The sequence below is a fragment of the Fukomys damarensis genome, unplaced genomic scaffold (assembly GCF_012274545.1).
Source record: "Fukomys damarensis isolate Sample0158 unplaced genomic scaffold, DMR_v1.0_HiC HiC_scaffold_25, whole genome shotgun sequence".
Classification (NCBI taxonomy): Eukaryota; Metazoa; Chordata; class Mammalia; order Rodentia; family Bathyergidae; genus Fukomys; species Fukomys damarensis.
The window spans coordinates 17,399,557-17,416,938 of NW_022900937.1; the positions used below are offsets into that span (position 1 = coordinate 17,399,557).

Consider the following 17,382-nt stretch of genomic DNA (forward strand, 5'->3'; position numbering starts at 1 on the left):
AGACAGATTCTGAAGTTAGAATCAATAGAGTTTACAGATACTGAATGAGAAATGGGAAAGAAAGATCAAACATTACCCCAAGGTTTTTTAGTGTGCGGAACTAGGAGAGTGGAATTTCCATTTACTAAACAAGGAAGACTGTAGGTAAGCAGGTTTGGAAAGGCACAGCAGCATTCAGTGCTAGACATATTAAATTTGAGATGCTCTATTAGAAAAGACATTCAAAAAAAGAATAAATTAGAGCAGTCTGGTTAGACAGATAAATTTAGACACATAGCCTATACTTTAAAAAATCAGATAATCAAGGGTGTGGATTTAGATGGAGGACTGAGACCTGAAGTAGCCACTGCAGAGGAATCCGGGAGACGGGAATTGCAACGGTGTGGTAGGAGGAAAAGCAAATAAGCACATAAGAAGAGAACACATCCTTCTTCTTCTGTCATTGTTTCCAGAGGAAAAAATGTTCATCAATGCCAAGAACTGCCAAACAACTAAGATGGAGAACTGAATTCAAAAACAGAAATCTTGGTGGAAAAATAGAAACAAAAGTTTAACAGGAAAGAGTCAAACTGAAGAATGGGATGGAATATACCAAAATAATCTGATAGGGAAAAAAAATGATCATTCAAAAGTAGAAAAAAATGCCAAAACCTTGTCTTAAAGCTGTGCATAGTATGGTATCTAGGTCACAAGTTGGAAGTTTGTGCAGCCATGGTTAGCACAGCTCTCTTGTAGTTACAGTGAAAAACTTTTTTTTTTTTTAATTAGGAAGTTTTTTTGTACAGCTTCTTTTCAAAGTATAACTGATACCATTAAAAAACAAAATAACCAATGTCTTTTTCAATTCTGTAATTATGTTATAGTTTTCAAGAAAAGATTTAAAATTATGTTCTTTTAATTAGTGGCTAATTTTCTCAGTGCAAAAGAATCACTTACCATACTGTTATTGAGATTCTTGTCAACTTTGCAGAATGTGTGTGGTGGGCTTTCCCCTTTACTGGGGATAATAATACATATGTCTGTGACAGCCAGTGTGTTCTGAGTCATGTTTTCAGAGGCTCTTCGGTAAGTGATATAAATCCTTTGTGATGAGGTACTGCCACTAATATTTGCAGGACGTCCATAAGGAGTATTTTGAATAATTTCACAGCCTTGTTTCAATCTTTCTTTCCAGTCATATAAAACCCTAAAAATAAAATTTAAAAAATAAATACACAAACATACAAGGTACCATTAAATGTGGAAGGCAATATTCTCAGGCATTATGAACTCATCCCAAAGTGTAGCAGTGCTAACAATATTGTACATCTTATTATAAATTTGAACTGTACAGTCCCGCATAAAATTAAGAGGATAACTGTTTTCCCCCACTAAAAATTTAAATAAGAAAAAGTTCAAATAAACTTTCGTGTTTGTCAACATAAATGAGAACCTTGTTTAGCATTTTATTTATTTATGTATTCATGTATTTATTTATGTATTCACGTATTTATTTATTTATTTATTGTGGTACTGGGGATTGAACTCAGGCCCTTGTGCTTACAAGGCAGGCAGCAGAACCACTGAGCCAAATCTCCGGCTCAGCATTTAATTTATTTTTGTCTCCCAAAAAATCTTTAGAAAAAGCAACTTGTACATGCCTTTGAACACTTAGGCAAGAGGACTGTAAGTTCAAGCCCAGCCTGGGCAACTTAATGAGACCCTGTCTCAAAATAAAAAATAAAAAGAGCAGGGGATACAGCTCAGTGGTGGAGAGCCCCTGGTTTGATCCCCAGTCCTAGAGAAAATGAAGGGAAAGGGAGAAAAAGACAAAGGAGCAAAAAAGGAACTGAAGAAGAAAGGAAAGGAAAAAGAAAAAAATTTGCATTTTGGCCAAAGTTAAAATTTACAATAAATTACATGCTCAGACAATATAGGACCTTCTTGCATACTTTCATTTCTAATACTTCCTTTAGCTTCAAGAGGAGCTTCAGTTCAAGAGTAAATAATCTCAGATATATTTTAATTAAAAATCTGTGAGAAAGGGCTGAAAGTGTAGCTCTGTGGTAGAGCACTTGCCTAACACACACAAGGTTCTGAGTTCTATCTCAAACACTGAAAAGAAATCTATGTGAAAGACACCTTTTCTTCTTCTTTACTGTGGCAAAATTACAAGTTTTTAATAAAGGGCAGACTTGACATTCCCTTTTTAAGCCTCGATACTGGCAGTAGGAAACACTAAGAAAACCTCCCGCTTAACAATATTAGTTTATCCCCTCACAGAAGGCACCAATTTGACTTTAATGCAGTCCTTGACATTTTTTTAAAAACTGTATTATATTAAATGTGTTTCTGTGTTTTGTATAAAATGGTTATTAACAGGTAATGTCTTTAACATCAATCAACAGTCCCTCATATAAAATCCTATTATACAAATAAAGTTTAGAATCAGGAATTGGTTAAATTGTTTCTTTCTAAAATAATCATATCGACAGATGTGGTGGTACATGCCTGTAATCCCAGGGATTACAGCCTTGGGAGGCTGAGGCAGGAGAATATCCGTAAGTTCAAGGCCAGCCTGAAGTACAGAGCAAGACTTTGGCTCAAAAAATCCTCCCCAAAACCAAAATAATAAAAATAAAATGATCATACCTTTCTAATTAATTATATAATTCCATGGGCCAGGGATATAGCTCAGTGGTGCCACAGCCTGCCTCGCAAGCACAAGGACCCAAGTTTGATCCCCAGTACCCCCCCAAAAATTATATAATTCCTCTTTTGCTCCTGGCTATCAACAATATTTTATTGAAAATTTAGACCTAAATTTGACGTTCAATCATAACAACTATGTTAACCCTAACATTAGCTGAAGTGCTTTGTCTTCTTCCTTTTGATCTTGTTGCGCATGGTGGTGCACGTGCTATCTTAGCTCTCAGGAGGGTAGGGAGGTGGACAGTGAGTTACAGGCCAGCCTGGACTACCTAGTGAAACTGTCTCTAAATCAATCAGCAGCACCTAGCATAAAGAAATGAGACACAACTGAACTCAAATTCCTACACTTAGTACTACCTGCATCACCTAAGGCTGTACTTAACATTTTGCCTTATAATACTCAGCTATAAAATCAAAACTTTATGGTTTAAAAGAAATCCATAAAGTGAAAAGCCACAGAAAGAATTTAAGTATTTGCAAATCATATAACTAGAAAGGGACGGTCTTAGAATATGTAAAGAAGTATTAGAGCACAACATGAAAAAGAAAACACAATTTCTGAAAGGGTAACAGACCTAAATAAGCACTTCTTGCCAATGAGCACATGAAAAGATATTCAACATCTTTAGCCATCAGTTGTACGCAAATCAAGACTATGAAGTGATACCATTTCACATCCACTAGAACAGCTATAGTTAAAAGGACAATTTGGAGAAACTGAAAGCTTCATACACTGCTGGTAGGAATGAAAAATGGTAGAGATCCTTTGGAAAACATTCTGGCAGTTCCTCAACAGGTCAGATAGAGAATTACCATATGACCCAGTGATTCTACTAATAGGTATACATAAAATAAAAGTAAAAATATGTTTACATAAAAACTTTTATATGACTATTCAGAGCATTATTCATAATTGTCAAGAAGTGGAAATATCTCAAGTACCCATCAACTGATGAATGGATAAATAAATTATGGTATAGCCATATAGTGGAATATTTTTAGCCACATTAGTGAATAAAGTTCTGATACATAACATGGATGAACCCTAAAAATATGCTCAGTGAAAGAAGCCAGTCAGAAAAGACCATATATGGTATGACTCCATTTACATGAAATTTCCCAAGTAGGCAAATCTATAGATTGGTAGTAAACTGTGACTGTCTAGGGCTAAAGAGGTTAGGGAACCTGGGTAGCAACTACTAGTGAATTGTTTCCTTTCTGCCATGATGAAAATGTTCTACTATATATTGTGGTGATTGCAACTAACTCTGAGTAAACAAAGATATACTGAATTGTGTACTTTTTTTTGTACCAGGGATCAAACTCAGAACCTTGTGCTTTGGGCAGGCGGCAGAACCACTGAGCTAAATTGCCGGCCTGAACTGTGTACTTTAAATGGGTGAATTGTAGGGTAATTAGTAAATTAATGAAGTTGCTATAAACAAAAAATTGTTTCAAATTCAGTACAGTACTACAAGTAAATTTCTACTGAATCCCAAGATGCTTGTTTGATTCACAGTTAAACACTCATTATAATCATTACAACATGTTTAAAAGCCATTCTTTTCTGTACTTTAAAAATAAATAAAGCTGGGTGAAAAGGTGTATGCCTATAGACCCAGCTACATGAGAAGGTGAGGCATGAGGAATGCTTGAGACCAGCATGGGAAACAGACAAAGACCCTGTCTCAAAAGAAAATAATAAAAATTAAGTTTCTGATCAGAACAATACATAAATTTTTGGTACTTTTCTATGAATGTTTTTTAAATCCTGTCCTTTGCATCTAAGGGAAAGATAAGAGTTCTGGGAACCTCTAGGACAAAAAGAGACAAAAGGTAAGCAGGAAAAGAATGTAAGATTTTGGATATAAACATATCTCTTTTTTCTAAATCTACCATACCGCTAACTAATGAACAAAATGAACAATTAACTTCAAAATCTAGAAGATACATATTTGGATCAGTAGCTTTATTCTTTAAAATTACTTACCCTAGATCTGTAAGTGGTGGCTTATCTCTTCCTCTTCTATAGCAAAGGTAAATCTGGGGCCCCACAAGACTCCCATTATTGAGATCTGCTGACAATCCAGTTGGGGTAACATCAATGCAAACATAATTCCGTGGCACTTCCTCCCCAAGAGATTTAATGATAACTGAAACATCTGTGATAGGCTCTTTTGGTTTAGCTACTTTATGACAGGCATCATTGAAGTGAATTTCTTCTTCAAGAGGCTTTGAAACATCAGTTAATCCTGCTACTACAAAGTAGTCAGCAACACGAGGTCCCTTGTCTTCAATCATCTTCCATTACATATGGTCACATCTAAAAGGAAAATAAAAAACTAGTATTCTATCCTGACAAGTAAATATAAGTGGCTGATGTACAAATAAAAACACAAAACTACAAAAAGAATGCTATCTACCTAATATTCACACTAATATTACATTATATACAAGTACAAAGCATGTCCCTTTTTTAAAAGAATGAGAGTATCTTCAGCATTTTTATTTATTATAAACGTAATGCATGCATTTCCAATTTTTTTTTTTTTTGGTACCAGGGATTGAACTCAGGTCCTTGCGCTTGCAAGGCAGGCAGCGGAACCACTGAGCTAAATCCCCGGCCCGCATTTCCAATTTTGATAACATGGAAACCTAGGTCATCTAAATAAACAATAACAACAACAAAACTCTTCTTAGAATAAGAATAACAGAATAACTTGCAAAAATGTACTAATGGAAATTCTCAGGGCTTCAAAACACTGAGGAAACAAAAAGCCTGAATATAGTCTATAATAAGCTAATATTGGGTGGGGAAATTTGCTGATCTCAATAATCAAGGGGTTTTTGTTTGGCTTTACAGGAACAGGAAACAAAGCTTTGGAACCACATCAGATAGGGAACTGGAAATGAGACACCTACATAGAGCCAAAGGCTTCAAATGACTATATATATACTGAGTTAAAGAGTGAATTTTAAAAAATCCACCCACTGGGCTAGGGCTGTAGCTCACTACAAAAGTGTATGCCTAACAAATGCAAGCTGGGTTCACTTCTCAGCACTTCTGAAAAAACAAACAAAAAACCCATCCACTAGCACCAGGAGTTAAAGTCTGCCTCAATCTGCCTCTTGGCTGAGGTAGATTTATGGCCTGAGCTCGATTTATGGCCTGAGCTCAAGCCATTTGCATGATCCGAGGAACCTCAAGCTGAGAAATTAATAATAAAAATGTTCTCAGGCCAGTGATGTCCCCAAGGAAGCAAATGCAAAACAGCTCTAGAGGGGACAACCCAGGTTTCCAACATATAAAGCCCACCTCAAGATGAGCCCCTATTCTAAAGCCACAAAAGCATACAAGAAAAAAATCCACCGTGAATGAATCTTACCAGATACAACAAATAGAAGATGGATGCCTACAATGAATCCAAAGAAAAACATAAAAAGTAGAATTTACCATATATTGAGTACTTCAATAGTAAAATCTCCTTCAGTTGTGTAGTATTACTTATACTTTACTTTTAAAAAAGAAAAAACTCCACAGAACTGTCATATTTATATACTGCTGTTACAGGAAAAAGTTTAATCAAAAACAGAATTTCCCAGAAAGTGTTTCATATCAGACTTAGTTCCAATATATGCAAAGAAAGGATTCCAAGAACAAATAAATTAGGTATATATACTACACATCTCTTTTACATATTTACTCTTTCTTTGGCAAGAGTACTCCAATTCTCTTGAGGATAGGCAGAGAAGAGAAGGGGATGAGAGAGAAAAAAATTAAAGCTTAGCAGTCATTTTTTATAAAAATAACAGGACTTCTCAATCTTATCTGAGTAATGAGTCCTGTCAGTCTGACTATGTGCTTAGAAAATGAAACTAAGGAGGGTTTAAATATTCCCATATATTTTGCTTATATATTTAAGTCTCCTATGCAACAGTTCCTTTATACCTAAGAGCTTAAACTTTTCAAAAACACTTCCTAGACTGATGGTAAAAAGACAGTAATAACCTGCTTTTCCGAGAAGACTGTTAAATGCCAACTCATCAGTCCTGGCCTCCAGAGTAGCTGGGACTCCAGATGCATAGCCAGCCTTACTCTTAATTTTCAACCAACTGTTTTAAAAGTAACTTTGGGGTTTAGAAGTTAATGGAAAGATACTGTTAAAAACTACAAGGCAAAGAAAATATTAAAAATATTTAACATAGTAATGGATAATTAGTATTTCCTAACAACTCCATATTACATTTATTTTCTTTGAAAACAGAAAATAAGAAGGAAGTGCTCTCTATTCCAAAAAGGTCAGAGAAAACTAAATTGCTAAGTCATTCATAAGAAGGCTTTTACCCATTCAGCAACCAATGGAGACTGATTTTACTCCTTTCAATTTCTGTCTAATCAATTCAGATTCTTTTTATTTCTTATTGCACCCATTAGACAAAAGTAATTAAGCATTTGTTACTTAGGCTAACTCTGAAGGCAAAAGAGTGAAAATCACAGGAAACATTCTTAAAATGTATAAAACGCAAAAACTTCTGAACATGCAAAGTTTTTTAGAATGATCAACTACTACTGCAATGGCAAAAGGAGCAAAAGCCTTCCAGATAGGTCCTGACAAACAGTCACAAATACAGACGTATATACAAAAACAGTAAGTTAAACAATGGACCAGTTCACCACACCCAAGTTTAATTAAAGTAAATAAATTTTTTGCTTTTAAAAATTATACATTTTCAGGCTGGGGATTTAGCTCAGTGGTTCCGCTGCCTGCCTTGCAAATGTAACAACCCAAGTTCGATCCCCTGTACCAAAAAAAAAAAAGGACACAGCAACAACAAATTATACATTTTCCTAGTTATCCTAGCTCAGTGATGGCAAACCTATGGCACATGTGCCACAGGCAGCTGTTATCACCAAAAGCTCTAAAAAATTTGCCATCATTGTCCTAGCTCATATTTTCTTACAGTATCAAAACCAGAGATCACCATTTCTAGAACTTCATCTTTCTTCCAAAGAGGTAATCTGTTCTTCAAATAATTTTATTCTTTTCCTCTTTTACTATAGTGTTTCCTCTTTCACTACATTTCCTCTTTCTAGTCAATATATGGTTCACCATATTTTTCAAAGCAAATATATGTGCATTTTCATTTAAACTATAATCTGCACAGAGCAGCCAAAAGAAAAAATAAAAAATTTAATTCACAATAAATCAGGTTTAATAGTTCACTATATTCCTTGGTCTCCCCTGAGAACAGACTATATCCTAATCCTCATACCTGGCTACAATCAGAGAATGTGTAAGTCTTTGAATTGTGTATTTAACAATCATTTTCCAAATTGTTATAATCTTTATAATTATACTAAATGACTCTATAATATTGTATCATACAGAAATATATGCTGATCCTAGCATACCTGGGAGGCTAAGGTAGGAAGATCCCAAGTTTCAGCCCAACTTGGCCAAATAAAGAAAGGTCCAAAAAGGCCAAATTAATAAAAATAATTAAAAAGGCTGGGATGTAACCCACTGTGAAGGCCCTGAGTTCAATCCATAAGAGAGAGGGAGGGGAAGTGAGAGAAAAGGAAGAAGAGGGTGGGGAGGTGAAGAGAGGAAAAGAGATATATATTACCAATACACTATTTTCCCATTCCTAGATAGTATCTAAAGCACATGGTGTGTAGGTACTTTCAAAGTATTTATTAAATTTTATTTCATAACTTTCCTCAGCATATAATATGAAACACAAGGTCTTTTTTTCTATAATTCAGAATTATTTTTCTGAACCTTAAAAACTATAGTTGCTGAAATGCATAAACTAGGGGCTTGAGTCTAGTGACCATTAACCACCGTTAGGACATACAGCAAAATTAAAAGTGTTCTGCGTAGGGCCAGGGGTTTAGCTCAGTGGTTCCACTGTCTGCCTCATAAGTGCAGGGACCTGAGTTTGATCCCTGGTACCAGAAAAAAGAAACAACAAAAAATGTGCTGGGTAAGTCATTCATTCATTTAATAAAAGATCTAACACTATTCTAGACAATAGTGAAAACTGAGAGAAAAATTATTATTAAGATCTACTCCTAAGTGAAATAAATAAGTCACACATATGAAAATACTGAATAGTTTCTCTGGTGTGAAAAACTAAAATAGTACTCAAGATCCTAATGGGACAATTAGCAACGTGAAATAGGGACAGTGAGAAGGATAGGGAAAGGGGAATAAGGGAAAAGGAAAAAAATAGGAGAAAATGTAAAAATGGAATTAAAGTGTTTGAAGGCGGGGAGGGGAGGGGGGGTGAAAGGAGGGTGGGGACAAGGGGAAAAAATGAGAACCAAGACCTGGCATGTAAAGGTACAAGATCCCAATAATGAATGTAACTGTACTGTCTACCTAGAATGTATCAATAAATTCAATTTAAAAAAAAAAATCTAACACTATTCTAGGAGATAGTGAAAACTGAGAGAAAAATAACAGCCTCAGACCGGGCCAGAGATTTAGCTCAGTGGCACCGCACCAGAGATTTAGCTCAGTGGCACCCCACCTGCTTCACAAGTGCAAGGTCCTGAGTTTGATTCCTGGTAACTCCAACAACAACAAAAAAGAGCCTCTGATTTCAAAGTTTCTCATTTAGCTCTACCTATCTTTCTTTATCTTTTTCTACACTTTCATTTTACCTCTAGCCACTTCTGCATCCATCATCCTTCCAGACTGTGAGTCCTTGCCTTCACCCTGCCCAAAGTTCTCCTACCTGCCTTTCCCTATGAGCTCCTTACACAGAAGCTATTACCACTATTTTATTCTCTCTTTCCTCTTATGGGTTATGTGAGGGAGATTTCTGGAGCTGGCAAGTCTTGTCTCCAATCTACTTTGGAGCCCTTCTATATCTATCTCCAAGTAAAAATTTAAAATAAAAAATTAAACAAGATCCCAACAATGAATGTAACTGTACTGTATCCCTAAAAGGTACCAATAAACTCAATTAAAGCTGAAAAAAAAATTAAAACATAACTGTGTAATCTGACAAAGTCTATTTTGAAAGATAACTAATTCTTGATTTATAAAAAAATATGATAGGAATTGTTATTTGGAGGGGAAGCAATCTTATTATTAGCCACAGTCCAACCTTCTATTTTTATAGCCAGAGAAACTGAAGCACAGAGGGTGATTTGCTGAAGACTTCTTGACTAGTTAGTGGCAAACCTTGGGCAAGAACTCGAATCTCTTGACCCAGTATTCTTTATGTTGAGGATTTTGCCTCTAATAAACAGTATCGAATTAATACAGATCCAAGAAGTATCTTAAGACACTTCTCAATAATTCATGTGATGTCCTTGGTTACTTGTAATTACTATGTGGTGACTATACTTCAAATTCTTAAGAATTCTGACAAATTCAGGTTTCAATGTGTTTAAAACAGAAAACAACAAACTGAAATAAATCACAATGAAAAATAAAAGGTACTTACACATTACTGAAGATTTTTGTCTGAAAATAATACCAGATCCCAATTTGTGAATTCTGCAGGCCTCAGAGTTCAAAAAATAACTGTATTAAGAAGAAAAAGAATTGGGCTTAATTTTGAGCCAAATATTCCCCTTAGTATACCTGTGGATATTTAAAGTTCTATTAATAATTTTTACACAAAACAACTGCATGCATTGTACTCATGTGGTTAAGAACCTAAAAGTCATTTTCACATGCCAGCTCTTCTAGCAAACATTTTTCAGTCAGGAACAGATATATGCTTAAAAACACCAGATAAAGAAGAGTAAGACCATGGTGAGAAAGAGAAAGCGTAAAAAAGTGCATAAAAGAATAAATGTCCAGAAGCACAAAGTTGAGAAAGTTTTAAAAATGTCTACTTCTGGGCATTTATGTATAATGCCTCACTCATGAAGAAAAAAACAAACCTGTATAAGATAATTCAAATATAGATTCAAGTAACTTCCATATACATATGTTTCAAAGAATTCAATGACCACAAGTTCTATTATAAATTTTATAGATTACTACTTAAACAGAATCAGTTACATCAAATCCTTAATAATAGATACAGTGGGGATCTCATCAAAGAGCCACAATCTTGTAACAAGGATAATGTCACTTTGCAAGTAGGATTTAATAGGTCATTAACATGTTTTCTTTAGTAAGCTGTTGTGATGAGTAATTTTAAACACTAAATGAAAGATGGTGCCACTGACAGTTTTACAACATAGCCAAACTGACTGTATTGTGCCAATTTACTGTAAGTTTAGCTTTATAATGCTAGACATGCACGTGCGTGTGTGTGGGCGGGTGGGCTTGAGCGGGCGAGCGTGTGCTCGCGCGCGCATGCGCGCGCGCGCACACACACACACACACACACACACACACACACACACGCGCATGAGTCTCAGGAAGTGTCCAAAGCTTTTGGAGGAAAAGAAGCTGAAATGCAGAAATCATAAATTTCAACAGAAAAAAAACACAACTTCAGCTAACTGAAATATCTACTAACGACAGGAAAATACCAGCAGCAACAAACAGGAATGAGATTTACCTAACTAGATTGGTCCTAGATATGTGTATGTGTATGGGAAGTATGAGTGAAGGGGAAAATGGCCTAAATTATTTCAAGTCAAGAATTTGATAGTGTCTTGAAACGGAGGGTGAAAAGGATGAGAAATAATGTAAATATAATCTTTTGTTACCTTTTGGACTGCTCAAAATAATCAGGATAAAATATGTATTTTTTAAAAGTAGGTCACCAGGGCTGGGGATTTAACTCAGTGGTTCCATCACCTGCCTCGCAAGTACAAAGCCCTGAGTTCAATTCCTAGTACAAAAAAAAAAAGTAGGACACTCCTCAGGCTCGGTGAACTATTTCAGGTAGGAAATGCAAAATAGTATTATGTTTTTCAAAATTTCTAAAATCTTACTGTTAACAAGCAAAAAAGAGATAATGTAAATACTGGGCTGCTGAAACATTTCTAAAAATTCAGCATTAAGCCAGGGTTGATGGTGAATGTTTATAATCCCAGAACTTTGGGTGGTAAAGGCAAGAGGATCACTAATTAGAGCTTGGCCTGGGCAACTTAATGACAGTGAGATCCTTTCTCAAAATTAAAAAACAAATAAATAAATAAAATTTAAGAAGGCCTGGAGCCCTGCATTCAATCCCTAGAATAGTACAATTAAGTTCAATTAAAATGTAGAAGTTCAACATTAGATTATCACAAAAAAATTCTAGTTAAAAGACACGATATATACAAAACTACTGGTAAAATTTGAACATTATTGTATTGATAAGCCACTAAGCTTCTTTAGATGAAAAGATGAGTGTGCTACAACCAAGGCCAAATATATTTTATGCTACTCTAAATTTCTTAAATTAGCAAGAACAGTGTTTTAATGACTGAGCTAAATTTAAAATTTGCATTATTACTTAAAAAATACTATTTCCACAGTTGAATTTTTAAGATTAGAATTGCATTTACAATAATATCAAAAACTTCCTTTTGGACAGAATCAACTTCCAAAAACTTAGTCTGATTCTATGACTTCTATGAAAAAAATGAAAATATTAGGTTTGATTTCCTATTCGACACAGATGAGATTATATGTACATAATAACATGCATCCATCACCAATGTCAAGACAAAGTACAGCTGCATTACAAGGATCCTTGGTATTGCTTTTTTGTAAGCACAAACACTTCCCTCCAGACCAGTATATCCTACTGTCCCTAATGGCTGTGGAGTAATATGTGTGTGTGTATATATACACACATATACATATACATATACATATACACACATATCTTTTTAGGTACTAGGGATTGAACCCAGGGCTTTCACTCTGAGCTACATACCCAGCCCTTTTTCTATTTTCTATTTCGAGACAAGGTCTCACTAGGGTGTCCAGGCTGGGCTTGAACTTGTGTGAGCCTCAGCCTCCCAGAGTACTGATGTAGTGGTGCATTTTTACCAGGAAGTACATACAGTTGTGAAGGAAAAGATGTTTCCAAGAATGCATTCTTACAAAATGGATGCAGAAACAAACCAAAGCATAAATATATATGATATAGAAATACTTGCTGGTCATATTTACTCAATTGCTAGAACATTATACTTGACTTATACAAACATAAATATAGAGACATATACAAGCACACAAAAGAACTGAGAATGATCAATCATCTATCAAATCACAATGAAGACCAGTCTCAGTTCTGTGACAAATTTGCCTATCATGGATAAATTCTAGACTAGAAACAAGTAGACAATATGAAATTATGGTACAAAGCAACTACAGTGAGTTTTTCCAGATATAAAAGAATATAAAAAGAGGGCCGGGGATTTAGCTCAGTGGTTCTGCAGCCTGCTTTGCAAACACAAGGTCCCGAGTTCAATCCCCAGTACCAAAAAAAAAAAAAAAGAAAGAAAGAAAGAAAGAGGAAAAAAATATATAAAAAGAAATCTTCATTTACTTTGTTCAAGAGCAACTCTGGCTCTCACCTGGAAATTACATTAGCACTAATGTAACTGGTATTGTTTTGAAAATGTAGATGTGTTCTGACAGAACAGGAACAGCCTGGAAACAACTAGGTATTAACATATAAAGACTGTTTGTCTCTGGATAGACATTTATAGTTTATTCAAAGGCAAGAACGCTGCTTTCTATATCTTCTGATTCCCTCAAATGTGTGGCCTACACACGATGGTAGATGCATATTTATTAAATGATTAGAGCAACAGAAAATACAGTAACATGAAAACACCATAGAATCAAAGGATTTTAGAGCTAGGTGAGTCCCTGGAGATTTTGTTTTAATTGCTCTTTTTATAGTTGAAGAAATTGTATAATTAAATAAAAGTATTACAGGTTGCCTAATATCAAATTAATCAATTTATGATTTAACTCTTACGGCTTTATTTTTGGTACCAGGGATCAAAATCAGGCCCTTGTGCTTGTGAGGCAGGTGGCAGAACCACTGAGCCAAACGCTTGGCCCTCTTATGGCTTTTATTTGGAGTTCTACTACACCACAGTGTATATCCAAAGAGGAAAAGAAAGCAATGCCTCAAGGAGATTGGTGGGTTAATTAGTGAATGTTAGCTTTGATGGACGGACAAAAGGTTAATAGATAAGTAGGAAAAAAGCTGGTAGAATGCATAATAAAAAATAAAGTAGTAAAATAAAAACAAAGTTAAATACATATGGCAAGAAAAGGTATATAAAATGAGAGGGAAAGTTTAAAAGAATAAAAGTAAAAATTTGGACAAAAATAAAAATGAGAAAGGTGAGAAGTGACTAACAATGGATGGGGAAATTGTATGTGGAAAACCTTTAATACTACATACATTCTTTTAAATAAAGAAACGAATGGAATTTACCATTCCCACAATAAAATCATATTTGCACTAAATATGAAACACAATAAGTGTATGGTGTTTACTAGTCTGGAGTGAAAGTCTGGTTTTAAATTTCCTTTCCTGCACCATCTTCTTTTACTTAATTTTCCAAATGCATATTACCCCCATATCACAAACTTTTTACTTTCTCTTTGAATTATCATATGTATTTCGTAGCTGATTTTTTTTTTAAAAACCAGGGATTGAACTCCAGACCTTGTGCTAGCGAGGCAGGTGGCAGAAACACTGAGCTAAATCCTCAGCCCAGTAGTTGATATCTAAAATGAATTATTTCCAGCACTGGAATTTGTTTCTCTCAAACACACCTGGTTTTTCTTCTCTAAATTTCACAATCACACACAACTACTCGAAATTATATAGATACACAAGACTTAATAGTTCTATCACTTGCTAAGTGTTGAACATTTCAATTTCTTATTTTAACACATTTTAAAGACTATGAGATCTGTTAAAAATCCCCTTCTATTTTTTCTCACACTGCATCTGAAAAGGACTTTGAGAATAAATTAATGCTTGAAAACACCTTTGAGATTTCTATTACCTTTCCACTACCAATAATGACTGGTACCATCTTTCAATCTGTAAGAACTACTAGATGGTTGGTTAAAGATTATAAAAAGAACAGTTCACATAGAAAGAAACCAAATATGTACTAAAATGCTTGGAAGAATCATTATCCTTGCAGACAATTAAATTCAGCTTTGAGGTATTATATTAAATTCAACTACAATATAACATTAAATTCAATGCTGGTGACACTGGAGCAAAGTGAGCATACCTGACAACTGCTAATGGCAATATGAATGAGAATGGCTTTCCTAAAAGAGCAATTACTTAAAACTTATGATGGCATGATGGCACACACCTGTAATCACAGTACTCAGGAGGCTGAGGCAGAAGGATTGCTGAGAATTTAAGGCCACCCCAGGTCACACAGTGAGTTCAAGGCCAGCCTGGACTACATAGCAAGACCTTGCCTCAAAAAACAAACAAACAAACAAACAAAAAACCTCATGTATTATTATCAAGTAACTCTTATTTTGATGAAAATATTTTTTTAATTTGAACTCATACATGTTGAGAGTACAATAGCGGTTACCAGAAACTGAAGAGCAGGGATAGCAGGGGAGAGGGAGCACTGAGGAAAGGCTAGCCAATAGGAACTAAATTACAGAGAGGAAAAATAAGTCCTAGTGTTCTATTCCACAGCAAGAGTGACGACAAGTCATGATAACATTCTATTATTTTTAAAAAACTAGGATCTTGAGATGTTCACCAGTGAACAGTCCTTTTGCCTCCTGAACAGCTGGATTACAAGCATGTGGTACATCTGATTTATTCTTTAAACTTTTTTCATCTATTTTCAGCAAAAATCTTTTTTTCTTAATCCCCACTCAATACTATTACTGGCAAATCTGTCACCAGCCATGACTCACCACTGTGATCCCAAAATGCCTACTTAATAACTCTACCTATATATGTTAGCCAAAAGAGAACTACAATATTTCTTTGGCTATTGTCCACTAAGCTTAAGGCAACTTTCCTGCCAACTACACATCATATACTCTCTATATAAATTTACCACTAAGGATGCAAATTCGAACCTAGGATGTGTATGGCATATTTTCTCCTTTCTTTAGTTTTCTCTCACCTTAGCATTTTTCACTAACATACTATACAAGGTGTGGTCACAAACTGCAGTGACCACAGTGAATGTTTTAATCTTTTTAAAAAATTATCACAGTAAAAGATACATTGCTATCCTCCTTAAAATATTCCTCCTCATTTCAAACACACTTATCCTTTGTTCTTGGTGATTTCTGAAGAAGTTGTGGAAGTTCTCTTTAGTGAGTGTCTTTGGTTGGGCTGTCATGGCTGCCTTGATGACCTGAATCAATCCAAAACATTTACCATTCATGGTCACTTTGACTTTGGGAAAGACCAAGGAGTCCCTTGGTGCTAGATCCAGTGAATAAGGTGAATGAAGACACACTGCAATGTTTTCACTAGCCTGCTTTTTCAACAGATGGCACTCAGCAGCAACATTTACCATATTTTTGGTCACACTTCATAAAGGCATTCATGAAAGAGGACTTCCAGACTGTTTCATAAAGTGGCAACAATGATGGATTAAGTGTGTTCAAGAAAGAGGGAGTACACCATGACAGGGATTTATAGCAACGTGTTATTTACTGTAATAAAATTTTAAAAATTTAAACATTCACCATATTTGTCACAGCACATATATTTTACCTATTTGTTTTATTTGTTCTCTTTATCTTCACAAGACTTTAAGTTCTGTAAGAACAGAGATTTTCCTGTTGTATTTACTGTGGTATAACCAGCAACCAGAAGAACATTTGGTAAATAGTAAGTGGTCAGTATTTATTGAATGGGCAAATGAATAAACAGAGGTATCCATAACTAAAGCAATAAACTTATAATGTGGTGGGGAGGGGACCTGAGAATGTAGGCTGTGGATAGAGACTGTGTTTAGCATAAGACCCTGGGCTTGGTTCTCAGCACTGCCAAAACAAATTGATGAGATAAAATGTGGCAGGTATGATTGAATCCTATGCAGCAGTCAAAAGCAATTAAATAGATTTAAAAAGACAGAAACATGAATAAATCCTTTAAATTTAATGTTGAATAAGAACAGTAAAAATCAGCCAGGCATGGTGGTGCATGCCTGTAATCCCAGCACTCGGGAGGCTGAGGCAGGAGAATCGCTGTGAGTTTGAGACCAACCTGGGCTACATAGTGAGGTCCAGTTCAGCCTCACCGACATAGTGAGACCCTGTCTCAAAAAAATCTACAGCAAAATAGCACTTACATAAATCAAAATCACATACATACCCAAAATAGCACTATAGTTTTCAAAAATATATTCAGGATGATATATTGAACATATTAAAATGGATACATGTAAGGGAAAGAGAATAGAAATGAAGGGCTAAAAGAGGATTAAATTAACCCAGGGCCCCAAACAGACCAAAGACAGAAGTATACTGTGAAATGAGAAACACGATCAAATAAATTCTCTATATTTAACCACTTTTTTAAGCAAAACTCAAATCAGTATGACCTTGAGAAGAGCTATTTCAGTAAGGTGTTAGTATAAATGGCAGTCCACCTGGGAATGAGTTGAGGAGATAATGGGAGTTAAGTATACATATGGACCCATGATTTAGCTCAGTGCTCCTACCTCCCAAGCACAAGGTCCCGAGTTTGAACCCTGGTACCAAAAAAAAAAAAAAAAGAGAGAGAGAGAGAGAGAATATA

General features: G+C 35.2%; 1 protein-coding gene across 6 annotated transcripts in view; it reads right to left on the reverse strand.

Moving 5' to 3' along the window:
- Positions 1-10,228, reverse strand: part of Dennd4a (DENN domain containing 4A) — a 102,496-nt gene extending 92,268 nt beyond the window's left edge. For all 6 annotated transcript variants that reach the window (XM_010643264.2, XM_010643263.3, XM_010643262.3 and 3 more), the window contains exons 1-3: positions 10,153-10,228; positions 4,682-5,014; positions 937-1,186 (exon numbers count right to left, since the gene is read on the reverse strand). In XM_010643264.2, the coding sequence (XP_010641566.1) occupies positions 937-1,186; positions 4,682-4,992 (561 nt within the window). In that variant the 5' untranslated portion in view covers positions 4,993-5,014; positions 10,153-10,228. The remainder of the gene's footprint in view (positions 1-936; positions 1,187-4,681; positions 5,015-10,152) is intronic.
- Positions 10,229-17,382: the final 7,154 nt, after the last annotated feature.